Source organism: Elaeis guineensis, chromosome 9, assembly GCF_000442705.2.
Source record: "Elaeis guineensis isolate ETL-2024a chromosome 9, EG11, whole genome shotgun sequence".
NCBI lineage: Eukaryota > Viridiplantae > Streptophyta > Magnoliopsida > Arecales > Arecaceae > Elaeis > Elaeis guineensis.
In genome coordinates, this window is record NC_026001.2 from 94738979 (window position 1) to 94759897 (window position 20919).

The window sequence follows — 20919 nt, forward strand, 5'->3', positions numbered from 1 at the left end:
GACACATTGAGACTGAGAGATAAGAGATGGGCACAATTGAGTGGAGTGCATTTATCAGTTTCCCAATGTTTATCTGTTTTGCAAGCTTCCAACATACTTGGAGGCATTTAAACAACTTTGGCCCTTTTGGGGAATAATGCGTACTACCAGCCACCATCATGTTTCTCATGGCAGCGCCATAAATGCACGGACGACAAAGTCCGATCCCACGGCTCTCGTGGCATGCCATAATTCCGAAGATTTGTCGGATCCCCCAACCCAGCACCTGCAGTCCCATCAATTACTCTCTATCACCTTCCAGGAAAGCCCCACAGCACCAGAAGCATGAGAATATCATAAGCTACTAAGAAGCACCCTCAGACTCCTATCCTCCATCTGGCAGAGTCCCAATCCCTTCTTCCCCTTCCTCACATGGAGTCTTATGCCTCACTGCACTATGCTTTTGTTCTCATGGGTATTCTTTATTTTTCTTGCTTTCAGATTGTAGTCTTGTGTCTTGGTTACAATCATTTGTTTTGTTGTATTTGAGTATAAGGTGCATTTGGTTTGGTTGCAGGGTATACAAATGCATATCCTCCACCACCACAGGTTGAATATGGTTACCCTTACTCATCTCCTCCACCCCCTAAGGTGTCCCAATCACCACGACCTCCAAGCCATCAGGACTACAATGATGAGTACCCTCCACCACCTCCTTCTCAGCCAAACTGCCACAGCCATGATCATGGATGCTGCCTCTCATTCCTAAAAGGATGGTATATATGCATGTCATCTCACCACCCTTTGTTTTGGGTCTCTCATCTTCTTCTCTTTGTCATGTAGAATGTTGAGATGTTCTCTATCTTTGGTGCTACTAGTAGACTTTCTAGCTGATGTAGTTTTCTTCCAGTGGGAGATGACATGGGTTTTCATTTATCTTATTCTTGTAAGTAGTTTCTATTCATTTTCTGAGAACTGGGATATTCACTCTTACAGAGGTGGTGTTTACCTGAACTGATGCAAAAAGATTTTGGTTTGGGTATGGGAAGAAAGCAGCCCCTGGGATTTGCGTAGCCATGTTTACTATTTCTATTTTTCCTTGGAATCCCTTCTTAGATGCCCAATTGTGCTCTGGGGACTATTTGGGAGGAAAAATTTGCACTCCAGATGATCATTACATTTTAATTGAAGAGAATTGAAATTATTGAGCTACTAGTTTCCATTTATGTCATGATTCTTGATGCTGTTGTTGATGTACTGGCATGGTAGTGGAAGACCACATGAAGGTTTGGAAACAACTTGAAGGTTTTATTTAAATAGTACAAGCTTTGTGCTTCTTCATTCTAGAATTGATCTTTTTTCTTTTTCGCTAGAATTGTTTCATATTGCTAATTAATTAATTCTTCCCAACCTGTTTTCTGCCATGCCTTTTATGCAAGTTGAACTAATGTCATGATTCTTCATGTTCTTGTTGATATGCTAGCATGGACCATGGTAATGTAAGATCACTCAAAGTTTTGGCAACAACTTGAAGATTTTATCTAAAAAATAAAAGTTTTGTGCTTCTTTATTCTAGCATCAATCTATTTTCTTTTTCCACTAAGGTTTGTCATATTGCTAATTATTTATTTTTCCAATATTTTTTCTGTCATATCTTTTATGCAAGTTTAATTATGTACTCTTTCTGATCATTAATCACTTCCAATTATATTTCAATCAACGTATAGCTTGATGCGCCTAATCTTTCTTTAAAGATAAGCAAAAAAATGGTCCCATGGATGCCACTGATTCAGAAGTTTTGGTGGTTGGAATCCAAGAATCTCTTCCACATTTCATCTGTGTTCCTTTTTTCGTTTAATGGTTGACCATTTTGGTCACTTTTTTTTCCATTGTTTCCTCTGAAATGGAATCTGAATAGATATATTTGTACCCTGCTTTTCCACCATAACTAAAATTTTCTCTGATAGCTTATGATTCTGAGGTTGTAATGACAATGTCTCAGTGGCTACTCTGTAGATTCTTGGCCAACATACACCTCAAATCCTACACTTGGGACAATTTTGTGTATGAGAGTTGAATAATTGGATGCAACAAAACCAGCCAAAGATAGTTCTGATGACCCAAATTACCACAAAATTAAGATGCTTGGAGTATAACTTGACATCATCCACTTGTACCATGGGAAACAAATCACTCAAACAAGAAAATCATAATTCTTCAACTGTAAGCAGAAGGCTCAGAGCCATACTGACCTGAGTTACCCACAACATTGAAGACATTCATCAAACTAATTCCAATACAGGAAACTGAAATGGAAAGGTAGTATCACTGGTTTCTAACTTGATCCTATCATTCACATCAAAAATTTTGTTCAAGTTTTTACCTTTTGTAGAAAGATTTTTTTTCCTGATTTCCCACTGGTTCTCCACAAGAGACCTATAAAAGTGGCAGGAAATTTTAAATGGAGTCCTTTTGGTAGTTAGTATGTTGATCCTTGGATACTATTGAAGCTATTAGTGATACTGCTATGGTAAACACAGAAAGTCTAGCTTAGGATATGCTAAATTGGTCTTTCCTTAACAACATGCTCAGCCTTTGAGATCAAAATGGTGATGCAGTATTAACTCTTTGTGCATCATCAAATGTTTGATGCATGTAAATTTACTCTAAAAACTTCGGAAAATTCTTTCTTACCCCTTCTTTTCATGTCTTGGTTGAGTGTTGACAATTGTAGTGGGGAAGGGAATGCAAAAGTTTTGTAGCTGATGCCTTGGGAAATATTTAAAAAAAAAAAAAAAAACATTTTGTTGCCGTTTCAGAAACAACCTGTAATTGCTAAGAGGACCACCATGAAGATAAGGAGAAGGCTGATATATGAATCATTATAATTAGCATTGAAGACTGGCTAATTTTTATCTTCTAATCTTTTTTGCACAGGTTGGCTGCCCTTTGCTGCTGTTGCATGGTGAAAGGGTGCTACTTCTAAGCTGATTGTTTTGTTTTTCTGCTGTGAGATGATATCCATGATCCAGCTTGCTAGTATGCATTGTTCTTGTAATTTGCTGTTTGTTAGGGTTCCTAGGGATAGATGGTGATTATGACAATATTTTACAATATGACTTAGTATAAATTTCTGTAACACTGAACTTTAATTTGAATAGCAGGGGTTCGATTCAAATGGGTGTCAACCATCGATTCAATCTCTCTTACCCTCGTTATGCTAGACTGCCTAACTTTTGGAAGGTGAGAGGAAGGGATAAGATAGGTGGTGGATTCAGACCCCCTCCTCCACACACCATCCTAATTAAATAATAATAATAATAAACATTTTTTCTCCCTTTTTTTTTGAATAGAAAGATGATGTGATCTTTATTACAAAAATGAAGTATCAACAAGCAATTTTTCTAATATAAATTGCCCGCTGAGATAAAGAATAAACTACCCAATTACCATCAGTGTATTAAGTTTTCTTTTTTTTCCGGAATCATAAGTGGAGGAAGTGAGAAAAATTCCCCCAACTTATTATAAAGTATTAAAAAACTACAGTGATGTTCTGCTAGAGAATATGGAAAACAATCTGATAGGATTTTGAGATGATTTAGCCGAACATAAGTTATGCCACATTGATAATTAATAAGATTATGAACAGGGTTTTGATAGTGATTAAGATTAGCCATAGAGACCACTCATTTCGCAAAACCAGGCTACATGCTCGCACTCGGTTGGTTAGTGGAGTTTGGTTTTCAAACCCGGGGAGTTGTTTTTTCAAATATTTTACAGGTACCATTCTTTCAAATTTGTCCCATCTGCAACACCCACTAGGTGCTACATTGTTTATAGAGTTTTGACAATAAAAGATATCACATCTGGAGACAACAAAGTTAAGAGGAAACCTTGAATGGTTTTGCTCTACATCACAGGGGTTAACCCAGACAGTGAGCTATCAAATGACTATAAGAGTTGAAGATACAATGCCAAATAAATTAGAAAAGTTGGAGATCATGAGATCCCCATCGTTTAACATGACACTGATCAATTTTTCTTTTTGTGTTCCACACAATAATGATATCTAAAGATTACCATCTGATGAATTGATGAGGGAACAAAACCCTGTCAACCAACTTTATGGTGCATGACAGACATCTAGCATGCCATCCTTGTATAGCTAGATGGGACATATTTGGCTTGTGGTAGGAGGCAAGCCAACAGAATCTTGCACAATTTTGTGCAAGCCTAGAAGATTTGCATATCTGGCACAATTTGGTGCAAGCTGAGGGGGGGGGGTGGTTGGTCATGAAACATTGTGAGCGACGTGGTTGATTACATATTTGTCGAGCCTCAGGTTCGGAGAAATTTTTTTTTGTACATATAACAGGAGCCCTGCAACATATTCCTTCAAAGTTTTATAAGACTCAAATTTCCACTAATATTGAACCCCTTCATATGTGGGTTTGGCTAGAGCTTAACTTATTGGAAAACTTGGAACAAACCTAAACTAAAGCCCTGATGACCATTAAGGTTGATATAGAGCATGCTTACGACTGCTGCTAACATGGGTTCCATCTAGGCTGCCCAATGTCACCTCTTCTATCTGTCTTCACTAAACGGCCGAGATGTTCTGTAAAGCACTTATCAATTCTGCTGAGACTTGGGCATATCAAAGTTTATCAACTTTACCCTATGTTGTCCCATCATTTTTACATTTTCTCCACCATGATTGCTGAGCAACAAGCAACCTAGAATGTATTTGTTCTACTTATGATCAGCAATATGCAAATTTAACATCTATGTTATGTGCGCAAACCTCCTGTACAGCGTACAGGTATGCCAACACCATCAGATACATGATCAGCTTTGATGGAGCTGTACACCTACAACTGGCAGGAATGGACACCTGATGAAAAAGATAATGAGGGATGATTATTCCTGGCTGCCTCCAAGCACCTGCCACCATGCACACTGTTCCTCAAGCTGAGTTGCCTGCAGCTTAAAGAGTGAATCGGGTTTCAATGAATGCCCCAGGCTTCTTATTTGATACCAAGTGCAAGAGAAGGATCCTTTACAGTGATGAAGTTGGAAAGATATCCCTCAAAAATCGTCCTGTCTGTGGAAGCATCATTTCCAAATGTGTGAAGCTCGAACCTGAATTCAGATAGCAGCTGGGATGGCGATTCATCGGCTAGTTTTCAAGCATTGAACATTTTCATGATCATATAAAGCAAATATTAAAAAAAAAGAAAAGAAAAGAAGAAGAAGAAGATGATGATGATATGTTTATGGTTTATCTGACTTATATACAGTAATATCTAAATGAAAGAGCTCATCATATATTTCATGCAAAACAGCAGTAGATAGCATTTAGTTCACATGCATTTAAAACGTTTGCAAGATAATATTTTGCCACAAGGCAAATCTAGCAAGTCCCAAAAACCTAAGCCTAGCTCCAACACAGGCACATATGGTTGACCAAGCCTTCAAGGGATCAGGTACCAGATTTGGATAAATGTTTCCAAAGAGCACAAGGAAGAATTTGGCAGTCTCCGCTAATGAAAGCCAAGGAGTGGATAATGAAGATAAAAAAAGCTGCTCATTCTTTGGGAACAAACAGGGAGCACAAAAGAAAAAGCCAAGTGGCCTGTGACCCAACACAAAAAAGGGGCATGGAAGGAATGATGAGTTCAAAAAAAATGCTGCAATTGAGGGCACATATGTGGCTTTGGACTATGAAAAAGTCAATACCCTCTGACAAGCTTATCCCCAACACAACTCCAATCACCCCCTCCCTCTACATACTGGTAATGAGTGCTCAAATAAAGTTAGGTAAGAAGATAGGAACATGGGAATTCATACATGTAAGGCTGCAAATTTCCAATACAATGGTGAGAGTGGCAACAATTCAGCTATACAGTGGCAAAAGAATGATACGGAAAGTGCCTACCCTTTGTAATCTAATCAGTGGGACCAACAGTTTGAGAATTATGATCAAAAGGATGTACAAAACCAAGCTAAAGTGGACCAATTTGATAGAAAGGTAGTAGAATTGCCACCAAATCTATAAAAGACATGGCAAAGTACAGTGTTCTTAAATAACTTGCATACATACATTATGAGAATCATTTATTATTTTTCCCTTTGTGGATCACTTTCAGAGTGCTAATTAACAAGCAGCTGCCATTACTTTATGGAGTCCCAAGGGCTATCAAATGAAAGACAACTGGGCTCGCTCAAGAATTAGATGTTTCCTTCCCCTTCTAGGATTTCTTTCATATAGTTTTATAGACTTACCCTTAGACTTGTGAAAGATTAAATGCAATCAATGAAAAAATAAACATATGCTTAGTTTAAAATGCCAAAGTGACTCTTATAGAGCTACCATAACAAATGGCAAGAAAGATATTAAATAGCTAGAAATCTTGGGACTGGCATTCAACCACCCTTAAATCTACAGACCAGCCTAGACAAGGCTTTGCTACCACTAGGGATCCATAATGAAAACACAACAAAGCACAATAACATTACCTTACAGACTAATAAGGGTGAAAAAGGCATTCTATCCAACTCTATAACGTCCAGACAAAATCTGGAGCATCATTCCTTGGTCCAGCCACAGTCCGATAAACATACATCTTCTCCACCCTGCCAAGATCGCTAGGGCTTTCCTCCATCTCGTCACTCTCATCCCTTTCATTAATGACCTCCACATTGAGCCCTGGCATCTTTGCCGCAAGTGTCTTGCAACCCCCTAGGGTAACATCACAAGATGACATCCAAAGGGATCGCATTGTTTCATACTTCCCAACGTCCTCCAAAAGTGCAGCATCCCCGAACGGGCTATCCCTTATCTCCAATTTCCTCAGATTTTTGCACCCGTTGAGCACATACACCATTCCCTTATCACTATCACCAGCAAATGCAATTGAGAGCATCTCTAGGCGTTCGGCATACATGCCAATGTACAAGAAGACCCGGTCCGTGAGAAGGCCCGATAGTGACAACCGCCTTAGATCTTTGCATGACTGCACGATTGCCCCAAAACCTTCATCCAAAGGTTGATTAGTCACTGGGTCTGGCTTCTTTGGATCAAGGATACATAATCTGAAGCGTGTGAAATGTGGGCAGTTCTTCGCAACAGTGATGAGTGCAGCATTTGTCATCTGATTGCAAAAGTATAGCAAGGAGCTTAGTTTCGGGCATCCTGAGGATACAGCCACCAGCCCTTCCTCTGTCACAGCAGCAATTCCCCCACCATAGAAATCAGATGGGAACACCCTCAATTCCTGGAGCTCTTTACAAGTGTTAGCCACAACTGCTAATCCTTTGTCTCCAATGCAATCCAATATCTGCAGAGGCATTCAAGCTAGTACTAAGTCATTCTGATACACATCAACCAAGTTAATTCCACAAAATGAGCCAACAGCAACTCACCCAAAGCCGTTGAAGTTTCGAACACCGATGAATCAGCTTGATAAGGTCGGCACATTGAATTGCTGGAGCATAGCTCAAGTTTAGACCAGTCAGGTTTCCACAAATGGGATAAACAGCTGGAAGGCAGCGAGGTGCAGCATCCCAAAACCCCGACAAGCTCCTCAATGACTTGCATTTGATGAAGTTATTCATCACTTTGTGGTAAGCTTCAGCCCGGTGGTCTATGGTGAATGAACCAGTGCCCAAGTCGACCAAGTGAGGTGCCCGAGCAAGGATCTTGGACAGTGTATCAATGGACACTGCACGGCTGAGTCGCAAGGTCCTAAGGTTTGGGCACCTAGCGACGAGCCTCTCCAATGAACCTGCATTCACCTCCCCTTTCAAGCAAGCGAAATTCAGGGACACAAGCGAAGTACAGGAATCAGGGAAGCAGCTGAGCCACTGAGGCCCACGATCTTCCACCTCATTTTCCTGTAAATCTAGCTCCCTAAGGACCCTGACAACCAGCAAGGAGAAAGAAAAAACAAACAAGGAAATATGTCACAGCCAAGATTTATTCAGGCATGAAAAAGTTCAAGATCACCTGAACATCATATATGATTCAATAAGTATCCAAAATTGCGTAGTTTTCTACTATGCCAGTATAATAAAAAATTCTGTTTCTCAAATAATAACTTCATGCAAAAAATGATGCAGAAAAATGAAACAATACAAGAATTTGAACTCCTAAGCAACCAAGAGTCAGCACCACACTACATCAATTCATAGACAATTAAATACCCAGCTAGGAATCGAAAAATTATTCTTTTACCAAGCTAGGAATCGAAAAATTATTCTTTTGTTAAAAAAAAAAAAAGATCCAGTTAAAGACATGATTTAGATTCAATTCAAACGGTGCATCCTAACAGTAAAGAAGAAAACTAAATAACTAGCAGAAACAGGCACAAGGTAACATGATAAAAATTCGAATTTTTACATCAATCTAAAACCTAGAATATATGATACCAATATGAACAAAATCCAATTTTTAACCCGTAGAGCCACTGGAGAATCAACAGAGAGTTGTCAAATGGCTCACCTGCAATAGGTCGCAATCGCCGCAAGCCCGTCGGTGCTGAAACCCTCGCAGCTAATAAGAACCAGGACCTTGAAGTTGGGGAAGGAGCGGGCAAGGAGCTCGAGGCTCTCATCGGAGACGACCATCCTCTTCAGCCGGAGCTCCTCGAGGCCAGGGCAGCCCCGGGCGGCGGTCTCGATCCAAGGGAGGGAGAAGCCACCCCAGTCATGGGGAATCAAGTTAAAATCAGCGAAGTGAGGCTTCCCCTTGACGGTGAGGGACCTCAAGCCGGGAAACCTCGCCACCACGCGCTCCGGGTGGACCGCGTAGCAGTTCCCAACGAAGACGCTCCGGCGGCTCAGCCGCTCCACCCGGTACCACGTCTTGCACACCGTCGACACCGTGTTCCGGTCGCGGTGCGTGGCCAGGAAGTCGAAGATGTGCTCCACCACCTCCTCCGGAAAGTAAGTCATGGCTGAAAACTACCACCTCCTCCACTCGTGGGTCGGGGTTCCCAGAAGAAGACGATAAGATCGCTCAGATCTGGTGCTAAATTCGTCCAAGGATTACCAAGAATAGCAAAAGAACAACATGAAAGATCCCATCTTTCCCATATTTCTCCCCTCCCGCCCCAATTTCACATCAGACAAACCAGATCTACTCCATGGAAAACACCAATATGATCACTCGTAGTACTTTCAAAAAAAAAAAAAAATCCATCTTTTATACATAAATCCATGGGAAATCGAACTGGGAACCTCCGCTTCCAATCACATCCCAAAGAATTCGGAACAAAATTGCGCGAAAACTCACTGAAATCACATCCACGAAATCAGAAATAAAGGGGGAAAATCAGGAAGAAGACCAGATCACCGCATCTCAAATCAAGTACTCGATCTAAACTAATTTTAAAAAAATGGTAAAGAGAGAAAGAGGAAAAGATCTAAAAGGACGAGGTATGGAGAGAAGAATAACCTCCACTTCCACTTCTATTCCCTTGAACCCTTCTCTCCTATTCTTCTCTCCCCCCTCCCTCTCACTCTCTCTCTCTCTTCAACGCTCTCTCTATCGCTTTAACCTGAGTTAGACCCGGGTTAGTTCAGCTAACCCCAGTTCGCGGATCGGGCGGTCCGTTCCACCCGGGTAGTTGGCGTGGACGAATCCCAACCGTTAGATCTTCATACGCCGTGGTCGCAGCCGGCGTCCTTATCCGCCCCTCTCGGATAAGAGCTCCAGCACGACCGTAGATCCCGACACCACAACCACCCCTGGACTTCTCCAAATTACCGAAATTGCCACACCGGGGGACTTTATTAATTATACCAGTAACGGAATCAATAAGTTATTAATCATTAGGTGTGACAGAAATATAACTTATTAAAACTGGAGAATTAGGGAGAATATATGGGAAGAGGAGCCAGGAAATGGACGGTCGTGATGGACCCAGGGAGCAGTACTTCACAGAATGGATGGTGGTGGTGGCATTAGAATAGGGGCTCAGCAAGTACCCTGTCCTTTCTCTCTCTCCCCCCACACCCTCTTCCCAATAATTTGATGCCCTGTTTGGTGGAATCCCATATCTGCCCCTGATTGGCTACAATCGTGCCACGTGCAAAATTAGGAGATCAGACGGTGGGAGTGGGAGATCAGGTGGGGCCAGGGGAACAGTGGAGGGTATTTGGGTTACGGACGATTGGATTGGGTAGCATGGGATGGACGGCTGTAGATGAACAGGCCGGGTTTTGCGCGATTGTGGGGAGTGAGTGGGTTTGTCGTCTTGCTTGATCGGCGTGAGGATGTGGGGTTTTTTTTTTTTTTGTCATTTTTTGTGGCCATTATGGTCCAATTATACGAGAAGGGGAATCTCTACCTTAGATCAACCTTAGCTTGCACCCAGCAAGCCACCCAGGCTGGTCAAGTACTCTCGTGCTGGGTGGGCGCGTGGTTGGTGATGTTGATTAAAAAAATAAAATAAAATAAAAAATAAAAAATCAAGGACCCATGGTTTGAATTTTGAGACAATTATTTTTTGGTTAGGCGTTCCTTATCTATAAAATATTTTATATGATAAAAATTTAGGTCATAATTTATTACAATACTAATATATAACAAATAATGGGACGAGAAACGAGCTAAATTCTAAAATGATAATGAGGATGAATAACTCTTATTCCAACCGCTTGATTAAAGAAATTTACATTCGAAGAGAATGAAAATACCTCAATACCTCAAACATAATCTTTATTTTTTTCAAATATTCAAATTTTATTTCAATTTCAATTTTAATTTTGATCACGAATCAAACATAACAGATGGTATGGCCATTCTAATTTCATTCCAATCTATTCTAATTCTAACTGCAAACTAAACGCCATCTAAATATTTATTTCTTTTGGATATTGGATTTTCTTTTCATTGATTATTTGACATGATATAAAAAATTTAGGGATGCAAATAAATCAGATTGGATTGGATAATGAGTGACCCCGATCTAACTTGATTTTTTTATCAGATCCAAATGTTAGACTCAAAATCAGACCAAACCCAACCTAATAGAAGATTGGGTTAAGTTGGATCAGGTCTATAGCTAAAATTGTTGATCTAACAGTCATTGAGGTCGGATCGGATCCATGTGTAACTCGGCTCCAACTCGAAGAATTCAGATATTAATCGAGTCCGAATCAAATACAACCAACCATATTTTAATTACTATATAATGAACTACTATTAATTACACAAAATAGATAATAAACAATACTTTTCTCAAAATAAATTATAATATAAAAATAATTTTAAATATATTTTTGTATTAAAAATATTGTTCATACAAGTGTTAAATCATAATTTAGATGCTCAAACGATTTTAGGTCCTAATGGCATACCAAATTCAAATCAAATCAGGGTGGGTCAAATTATAGAGTAGAAGGTCCAAAATTGATCAAGAAAATAAATGAGTTAGATTGGGTTGAGTCGGATCCGAATTCAATAAATCCAAATCAAATTCAGAAAATAGAATAGATCTAATTTTAAAATTGATCCAATCTTATGGGTCTTTTAAAGTAGGTCAAATTGGGTTAGGTCATGAGCTGACCTAACCCATTTACAATCTTAAAAAACTTATGGAAGTGGTACAATGCAACCTAAATTGGTTCTTAAAATGGGTCCTAGAGTTTGTTTATATGCACTTTAATCTACTTGATATGAGAATACTTTTCAACTAGTGAGGGGACGTGAAATAAATCATTTTGAATGGCATCTAAAACCATGCATTAATGACTTTGGAGGTTTATATTGGAATGGGGCCATGTAATAGTGAGAGGATATGTTAAGATGTTCTATTTTCATTGTCTCCTATCTACAAGTTTTGTTCGGTCACTCATGAAAGGGACTTTGAAGGGAAATCCAATATATAAAAAAAAAGGGGGATGGAAAGAAAAAGATATCATAAGATGATTTAATATGCATCATGTGGAAAATGGTGTCACACGTAAGTGGATATCCAAGTTATGGTCTATTTGGTGCTTATCTCCACTGGCCCAATGCCTATCAAGGTTCCATTAGTTTGGTTTGGATCCAAGAAAATACTGAAATTTGTAGTGGGAGATGTTGACAATGTATTGGTTTTGTTGGTTGTAAATGAGAGACCAGGAAGGGGACCAACAAAGAGCGAGTGAGAAATATTAAAGAGAATAAGAATCTTGCCACCTCAAAACTTGGTGGTGTCATAAGTCACCCCACAAAAAGTTTGTGGCATCTCATTTAAGGTTGAAGCCGGCAATTCGACAGCCTCAAATACCAGTGATGGTGAAGATATTAGGGGTATTCTGATTCGCACATTTTGTTCGTGATCGAAAGGAATCAAAATTGATTAGAATGAAAATCAGAATGGCTATATTCCTTCAACGTATTTGGTTGGTAACCGAAATTAGAAATGAAATAGGATTTGAATATTAGGGGAAGAAGAAATTAGATTTGGTTTGATTGGATATTCTTATTCCTTCTAAAATCTGAATTGGAATGAGAACGAGATTCTTTCCAACTAAATAGCTGAGATGAAAATCATCCGCTCTCGTTCCTATTACACAATCCAACCCCTCCCATCCAAACATGTCTTAAATAAAGTTAAAATTATTTATATTATGACTTGTCTTATCCAGATGTACTATTCAAATTGCAGTATAGACTTTTTTTTTTTTTTTTAACCTCAAGCTCTATTCTTCCATCCCTTAAAGTTCTTCATGTTAAAGTGGCCTAATGTTCCTTTAGAAACATGCAGCAGAACCAGTGTGCATCAAAACATTAAGAACCAGGGACCATCTCCACCTTGGCATGGCAAAATACAGGTCCACACCCAACCAAATGATCTGTAACAAATGACCATGGAACAGAGCATGTGAAAACTGTGACTACTACCCTTTTACCTTTGTTTTAGGTATTCATATTCACTTGACACATTTCGTCAAACATTATGAAATGAAAATAATTGTTTTTAGTGCCCTTTCTCATTGTGCTTTTCTATGCAATACAATGGATTTGCGCACACAACAGGAACCAAAAGCATAAGCAAGCCCCAGGTTGGGTAGAATGCCCACTTGGATAATTAGATGAAGTGGGTTGGCAACACAAACAATATAATATTATTAGTGGGCCATGATTAATTTGTATGAGTCCTCTACTAAGGTTTTAGATGCATGTGAATGTTTACTTGAAGATTTCAAAAGCTCCAACACCATTGGGCAGGCTGGGGGAAGAAGACCAGGAAACCAAAAGAATTGTGGAAGCATGTGGTTGGAGGCATAAAATATAGTGAAGATATGGTTTGCTGGTGCAGCCAAGCATCTTTAGTTGGTAAGGATAATGGCCCTTGGAGGGGCTCAAATGGTGCCCGACCTGTCCTTTTTTGTCTCTAATTTGATCGTTGCGTGAGGGAATCAAGAGGCGATGGTGGCCGGAATCTGATTGGGGCCTGAAGCCCAATGATCGGAGCCGCCATCGACCGAAAAGGAGGTAGGTTAGGCGAAGAAAGGTGATGAGATGACACAAAAGCATGGCTGCACTTGTTGTAAAATATTGCAACTCAGCAGGAGATGGGGAATGATTGTGAAAGGCATCAAGGTTTGTTTGGAGGGGTATAATTCATGCCTCGTGAACATCATTTGCTAGAATTGCAGCCATGTGAGGCATGTCAAAGAGAAAAGTAGGAGCTAAGTGGAGAGCAATCCTAGGAATTAAGAAAATAAACCTTATAACTAACCTAAGAGATCCTACTCACTGTAAAGCAAACATAACTGCACCCTAATGCACTTGTCCAATGAATCCTCAGCCTACAATGCCAAGGGAAGGGCTAAAAGGATCACTGCTTTTATACGGTGGTCCGCCTCCCTGTCCGGCGGGGCCACCATCCAACATAGATCAGATGTCAAAGGAACAATATGGTGCGATCTGATGTTGTAAAGATTCCATTCCTTTCTTTGATCCATTTATACCTCACAAGTCATAAGGAATTTTAACTTCACAAGATGCTTAAAAAGTGCAGCATATCTTCTTCTTTTTCTTTGTTCTTTTTTGACCACAAAGGTTAAGGTTTGTCGAAGACTAGACCATATATGGTTCATACTCGTTTAATTTAATAAGTTCACCTCTTTAGTGTTTCCTTTTGAGATGAACCATTCAATCACAATTTTTTATTCGAAAAAAAAAAAAAAAAAAATCAATCCTTAATCATTCATACTAACCTGCCATCATGGGGGAAGCATCTATTGAAGCTACCATCAAGCTAGAGATATAAAACAACGTACAAGGGCTAAAATAAGTCTAGCATGATGCCCAGCACTTGGTCTTCCCATTTGTTTTTCAACCTTGGAAGCGAAGGAAAGCAGTTGGATATTAATAAATTACTGTTATTGGACTAAGAGAGAAGCCTGCTAAATTGTATTTTGAGAATGAATGGAGACAATCATTAATAAAGTCCTCTAATGCAAGTAATGACTAACAGAGTTTGACAGAGGCTAAGATTGTTGAGCTTATAATAAACTGTTACTCTAAAAGTTTCTTATTTTTTTGTGTCTTGTATGAGATTTGTTCCTTTGCCTAGGGCTCCCTCCTATAATTGCTAATGCGTAGTTGTTATTTTCATGCACCAAGATCTCATAAGCCACATCCATTTTATGATATCTCGGCCAAAGCTTTACAGTGCCTAAACTCATCAAACACCTACACGAGCTTTGTATATCTATTTCAAATAATCTTCATTCTCTTATTTTGTTAGAAATCAAAGGTAAAACCTTAAACGGTGAGCTACTAATTGTAATTCAGGCATCATTCACCCTAACTTTCACTCAGTACATTTAGCCATATCAACTAAAGAATAACAGAGAGCACATATTAAGCTATGAAAACCATAAGGGCCTACATTAATTGGAAATGATTGAAGATATTGAACTGAAAATATAAGGAATAGCTTTTAATAATATGGCCATCATCTATCATTACGTGTGACCATCTCCATTACAGAAGGAAAAAAAAAAAAATCAAATCAACTAATAGTTTTCCCCCGCTTTCAATCTTACCTTTGTCAAAATCTTAAATCAGAAGCAAAGAACAAACATAAAAAGTGAGCGTATTGAGTGATGCCAACTCTCAACCTGCAGCCAATTATTTACAGATACAACCTAATATCATACCGTTGGTCCCTTCCTCCAGTTCTCCACATCACATATTGGGCACTAGTCATTAAGCAATATTTTGTACATAGATACCTCTGACCATTCTCTTTCACAAAAGGTACATACTTCCAAAAGATAGTGCCCGAAATTGTCTACTATTGTTTGAACAAGAAGCAGTCATGGGGGCTATGATAATATATTGCTCTGACTTGATATCAGTTGTCATATGTTTGTACATCATAATAGTTACCAATCCCCAATCAGCATGATGGACCAGTTTGGATCAACAATTTGCAGGCAGGAAAAAACCTAGCACTGATTGATGATATGAATTTTCTTCACATCATAACCATGTTTTCTACTCTTAACATTATTTTCCCGAACTCTCTTTGCCATTTTTCAGCTAGCATCAAACTCATTTTCTGAAATATCTGCAGTCATAATAAATATACCCACAATCATTAGAAGACAAATAGAAAAGATGTAGCCATAGATAACACCAATGATCACTCCCAACAACTTCAGGCAAAGATGTACAAATCAAAGCTTACTGTGCACCAAACCAACTTGAAAATCTTTGATGCTTTCAAGGGACATAACTAATACACACAGAAGGGGTGATATAGCAGGAAGATCACCCAAATATGTCTCCTAAAGAGGCGGCAGAACACTAATAAGCACACAGACAAACAAAGAGGAATGGTGACAAACATGTGAGAAACCACAAACACCAAAGAGGGAAAGAACCCCTAATGTTTTGGGAAACTCAACCCAGCAAGGTCACCTGCCACCTTCTCTTCAATTTCCTGCATAGGAAAAATCAAATAATTAAGCAACCAATACTCATCCCTTAAAAAACATTGACCAGTATCAATGTATGAACTTGAAACCACTAGATCAAATCAGAGTGTGGCATTCCATCTACATGAAACAGGAAATTTAATCACCACAGAAGTTCTAATACACACCACAGTAGCCTTGACAAACCCAACACCATAACATCCGGAAGAGGACAACTATTTATGTTCCATGTATCAACCCCACCATGTCATACGAATGTCAGGATCCAAACCATATTGAATAGAATAGCATATCAAAGTAAGACAGGCTACCAAACAAGGGATCCTCAGTGTGGGATCCCCCCACCCCCACAACCCCCCCCCCCCCCACAACTCCCCACCCAGCAAGGTCACCTGCCACCTTCTCTTCAATTTTCCGCATAGGGAAAATCAAATAATTAAGCAACCAATACTCATCCCTTAAAAAACATTGACCAGTATCAATGTATGAACTTGAAACTGCTAGATCAAATCAGAGTGTGGCATTCCATCTACATGAAACAGGAAATTTAATCACCACAGGAGTTCTAAGACACACCACAGTAGCCTTGACAAACCCAACACCATAACATCCGGAAGAGGACAACTATTTATGTTCCATGTATCAACCCCACCATGTCATATGAATTTCAGGATCCAAACCATATTGAATAGAATAGCATATCAAAGTAAGACAGGCTACCAAACAAGGGATCCTCAGTGTGGGACACCCCCACCCCCACACCGCCCCCAGCAAGGTCACCTGCCACCTTCTCTTCAATTTTCTGCATAGGGAAAATCAAATAATCAAGCAACCAATACTCATCCCTTAAAAAACATTGACCAGTATCAATGTATGAACTTGAAACCACTAGATCAAATCAGAGTGTGGCATTCCATCTACATGAAACAGGAAATTTAATCACCACAGGAGTTCTAATACACACCACAGTAGCCTTGACAAACCCAACACCATAACATCCGGAAGAGGACAACTATTTATGTTCCATGTATCAACCCCACCATGTCATACGAATTTCAGGATCCAAACCATATTGAATAGAATAGCATATCAAAGTAAGACAGGCTACCAAACAAGGGATCCTCAGTGTGGGACACACACACTCCCCCACAACACCACCCCACCCCCCCCCCCCTCCCCCGCCCCCCGCCCCGCGCAACCAAAAGCCATTCAAGGCTTGGGTAATTTCTCATCAATAGCTTCAAATATTTAATACTCTTACCATCACCTCAGGATCTGTATGACTATCCTTATTAAAAAGCCATACTCCAATACACTTTTATGTCTTTACACTATCAATTTTGACACGATAAAAAGATAGAGAATATACAGGAGTATAGTGTAGACAGATGATATCCACATCAGATGAAGCAACAACTGGCTGATAGACCATCATAATATATGGTATAAATAAATAAAAATTATAACAGATGACAAAGCCAAAAGCCTCTCTCATGAGCAAACCAATTATAGTTCAGGAAAACAGCATGGTAAAACACAACAACTATATCTCTGTATATCTCTGAAAGAGATCAGCACTGACATAAAGCATCTGTCAGGCAATCTTTAAAAACTGATATAAACTGTTTTATATCAGCCATTTGCCCTTTCCAATCCAGATAATAATGTTGCACACAAGCCGCAGTTATGTTGTTGATTGAAATAGTTAAAATTAAAGAGATGGTAATCATATGGTGTTATACAAATACGAAAAGAAGAGGAAAAAAAACATCACGTAAATTCTTGAAACATGGGGAAAGATTCTTAAAAGTATAACATCCCAAATCTAGCCAGCATGTGCCTTTATATCTTCATTCTCTCTCATAGCTACTGGTTTGGATCGAACTATTACAAAGCTGTCAGAAGCTAATTGTCATGAGGATCTGGATTTTTTGATTAGATTAGACATGGGGAGATTGTCATAACAGACATGGAAAAGCTTGCAATAGTCTGTGAATAAGGTTAGCTCAAACTATTACAAAGCCGTCAAAAGCAAAGGAACATGAAAATCTAATTGTCATGAGGATCTGGATTTTTTTAATTAGATTAGACATGGGGAGATTGTCATCAAGACATGGAAAAACTTGCAATAGTCTGTGAATAAGGTTTTATAGGTAACATTAAGTAGGAATATAGATGAACAAGAATTCATAAAGCCAATCCAAATAGTTAGGACAAGCCTAGTTGGTTATGAGTATGGTTATATGTTACAACCTAGGATGTCACTCAAAAAGGCTAGTCAAAAGGTATTGCTTGGGTTCATTGATCCTATATAAGTAGCCAAAATCTACCCAAGGCATAGCCAACATGAGACTAAATACATATCCACATGGGTCTTCACATACTCCTCTTATTTAAGCCCTAGCATCTACACTAAGCAAGAGTCTAAATCCATTCAAAACCAATCACAAGAACCACAAATCCGATTATAAACATTATGATTTGTCTATGGTCAACCCCAATAGGCCTATGCTACAATATCTCCTAATCCATATGGGCCATGAGTCGGATTCGTTTTGATACAATTTATAACAACTCAAGACCTTATCGAAAAAGGCTAGTTAAATGATATTATTTACATTCCTTGATTTTATATAAGTACCTAAGATCTATTGGGTCTAAATACACACCCAGACTATGATAAATTAGAGAAATAGAGCAGGGGGGGGGGGGGGTCTCTCTATCTATCTGTGTGCATGAGAGAGCGAGAGAGAGCTTTGATTAAGTCCATAATATGGATCAAGTTAAATACATGAAACCAATCAAGATTATTTAGAAAAGAAAAAAGAAAACTAGAATTTTGACAAGCCATGGATTTACTCGTTTTGACATAACGTTCAGAATGAGTAACAAGATACTCTTTTTCTCTACACAGTCAACATATCTTACAGATTTTAGTAATTTCCTTCCAAATCAGAAAAAGAATAGAATACTTTTTTCCCCATTCCAGTTCATGAACTAAAATGTTAATGATATGAAATCTAGCTAAAGGTTTATTCATTTCTTCTTTTTTTCACCTCTGATCGAACAAGTCACAGAACTCCTTGGATTTTATGATCATAAATCTCTCTTTCCCAAGGAATTTGAGCACAACTAGAACCTAGTTTGTTAAGTTTTGGGTACAGTTGTTCTCTAGACTTGGAATGAAATTCTTGGACTATCATGTGAATGATAAGAGATGATTCTGGATGCAACTGTTCACAAAGCTTGGGATGAAACTCTTGTGAACTACAATAAGAAAGCAACAGAGATGATTTAGTATGTTACAGTAGCTAAATGAGCTTCAGCTTCTGTAGATTTTATTTTTCTTAATTCCCTATTAAATATATTCCTATTAAAATCACCTGGCCCGATTATGAGGTGAGTTGATTCCATCGATTACATGTTCAAAATGTAGCCCATTCTCAGTGTGCTGCCTCTCACATGAGAACTGAACATCACAAGTTAGTGGATCATTAACTTAGGATTATACAGAACTTCTATAGGTTACCTCCACTCCTTTCTTAATAGTTTTCAGAAGTTTATGCCCCATCATGCATTAAATGCCTCATTCGCTTCCCATGCTTCCTAAGCTCTCTGGTCCTAACTACTTTAGAATCTCTGATAGCAAATTTGCCACCCAACAGCTAGGAGATAAATGAACATTATTTCAGAGCTTCTAACCATAAGATACAGAAAGCATGAATCACGCCTATATCATCAATTTATGACAACTAAACTTGCGCTTAGATATCTTCCCTGTACTATATTGACTAGAATAAAGCATCCATCCAATTCTACTGCATTCAGCATCATCATATCTGATAAGAAGGTAAATGTGTTGAATCACTTACTCCTAAAAATAATAAGAAAGTCCAGACCAAACAATCAACCACGAAAAATTCTTTCCTTTGGTGCATTTGATTATTAGGAAAATGGTTGCTAGTTTGTGATCTCACTCTGATCATCAAGTTTTCGTTCTACATTGAGTCCAATCGGCCAAAAATCCCACATATAGCTAAATTCCCATTCCAGACGACACAAGTAACACTGACATCCAGAACAAAAGTAATTTTCCATCAAAGTTACCTCCTTTCCGTCTCATCGCAGCTAATTTCACCCATCGTTATCACCCCCGTCTCGATCGGCAACAAAACGAATCCCTTGCTGCGTGGCTGCTCGCCGCCGCGTCCTGGCAGGGAGAATGTTCGAGAGATCGACCTCGGCGAGCGGGTCATCCGAGAAATCACTGTCGTCGTCACCTTCATCCCCCCTCCCACCACTACTATCGTCATCGCGACTGTCATCAGAGTCCTCATCGTCTTCCTCTTCCACCACCATCTTGCCCTTCCCCTTATCCACCGCCGCGACCACGCCCTTCCCCTCATCGGTTGCGGCATTCCCATTGGGATCGCCCTCTTCTCCGTCGTCGTCGGCGCCCTCCTCGTAGTCGTCATCCTCTCCGTCTTCGTCATCATCCTCATCATCGTCTTGGAGAGGAGCGGTGATGTCCAGCTTTGGAAGCTTCGTCTTCCTCTCCTCCTCCTCCTCCTCCTCCCCTTCTTCGACGCAATCGGAGACGGGCTTTCGCTTCGCAAGGGCCGGTGGATCGTGCTGGGGCTCGAGGTTTTGCTCATCGCCCTCGGCCTCGGCCATGGCGATTTGGGTATGGGTGTGAGAGAGAGAGCGCGCGCGCGCGGGAGCGAGACCTAGGGTTTTAGAACGCAGAGAGAGAGGGTTTTCTCGCCCTCCTCGCCGCGCCGGATCGTTTGCCGTACCGGTATGCGCGAGTTTAGTACAGCTTTTTGCCGGCGATCGAAGTGCCGACTTTACAATGGTTCTGGGCTCATAGGCCTTAGTTCTTGGGCCTTTCAGGCTAGCCAAGACTTCCTTGTACTACATCCTCTAACTCTCCACACACCCACCCCACAGACACACAGAGAGAGAGAGAGAGAGAGAGAGAGAGAGAGAGAG

At 39.7% G+C, this 20919-nt stretch overlaps 3 protein-coding genes across 3 annotated transcripts; 1 reads left to right on the plus strand and 2 right to left on the minus strand.

Annotated features, from left to right (window-relative positions):
• Positions 1–283: 283 nt before the first annotated feature.
• Positions 284–3157, plus strand: LOC105051059 (uncharacterized). Its single transcript, XM_010931334.4, has 3 exons — positions 284–454; positions 557–755; positions 2917–3157. Exons 1-3 carry the CDS (start codon positions 412–414, stop codon positions 2963–2965), a joined length of 291 nt encoding a protein of 96 aa, XP_010929636.1. The 5' UTR covers positions 284–411; the 3' UTR covers positions 2966–3157.
• Positions 3158–6315: 3158 nt separating this feature from the next.
• Positions 6316–9496, minus strand: LOC105051060 (transport inhibitor response 1-like protein Os04g0395600). Its single transcript, XM_010931335.4, has 3 exons — positions 8483–9496; positions 7405–7900; positions 6316–7319 (listed from the first exon to the last, which is right to left on the minus strand). The coding sequence occupies exons 1-3, from the start codon at positions 8932–8934 to the stop codon at positions 6540–6542; spliced, it is 1728 nt and encodes a 575-aa protein (XP_010929637.1). The 5' UTR covers positions 8935–9496; the 3' UTR covers positions 6316–6539.
• Positions 9497–15599: 6103 nt separating this feature from the next.
• On the minus strand, positions 15600–20718 carry LOC105051061 (uncharacterized). The gene is made up of 2 exons (XM_010931337.3): positions 20035–20718; positions 15600–15932 (listed from the first exon to the last, which is right to left on the minus strand). Exon 1 carries the CDS (start codon positions 20599–20601, stop codon positions 20062–20064), a length of 540 nt encoding a protein of 179 aa, XP_010929639.1. The 5' UTR covers positions 20602–20718; the 3' UTR covers positions 15600–15932; positions 20035–20061.
• Positions 20719–20919: the final 201 nt, after the last annotated feature.

Bases quoted from the DNA above. Each gene is read 5' to 3' on its own strand.
- LOC105051059 (XM_010931334.4), top strand. From the start codon at position 412: ATGGAGTCTTATGCCTCACTGCACTATGCTTTTGTTCTCATGG. The intron at 455-556 runs GTATTCTTTATT...GTTTGGTTGCAG, and splicing joins CTATGCTTTTGTTCTCATGG to GGTATACAAATGCATATCCT. The intron at 756-2,916 runs GTATATATGCAT...TTTTTTGCACAG, and splicing joins CTCTCATTCCTAAAAGGATG to GTTGGCTGCCCTTTGCTGCT.
- LOC105051060 (XM_010931335.4), bottom strand. From the start codon at position 8,934: ATGACTTACTTTCCGGAGGAGGTGGTGGAGCACATCTTCGACTTCCTG. The intron at 7,901-8,482 runs GTGAGCCATTTG...GCTGGTTGTCAG, and splicing joins GCGATTGCGACCTATTGCAG to GGTCCTTAGGGAGCTAGATT. The intron at 7,320-7,404 runs GTGAGTTGCTGT...ATGCCTCTGCAG, and splicing joins CGAAACTTCAACGGCTTTGG to ATATTGGATTGCATTGGAGA.
- LOC105051061 (XM_010931337.3), bottom strand. From the start codon at position 20,601: ATGGCCGAGGCCGAGGGCGATGAGCAAAACCTCGAGCCCCAGCACGAT.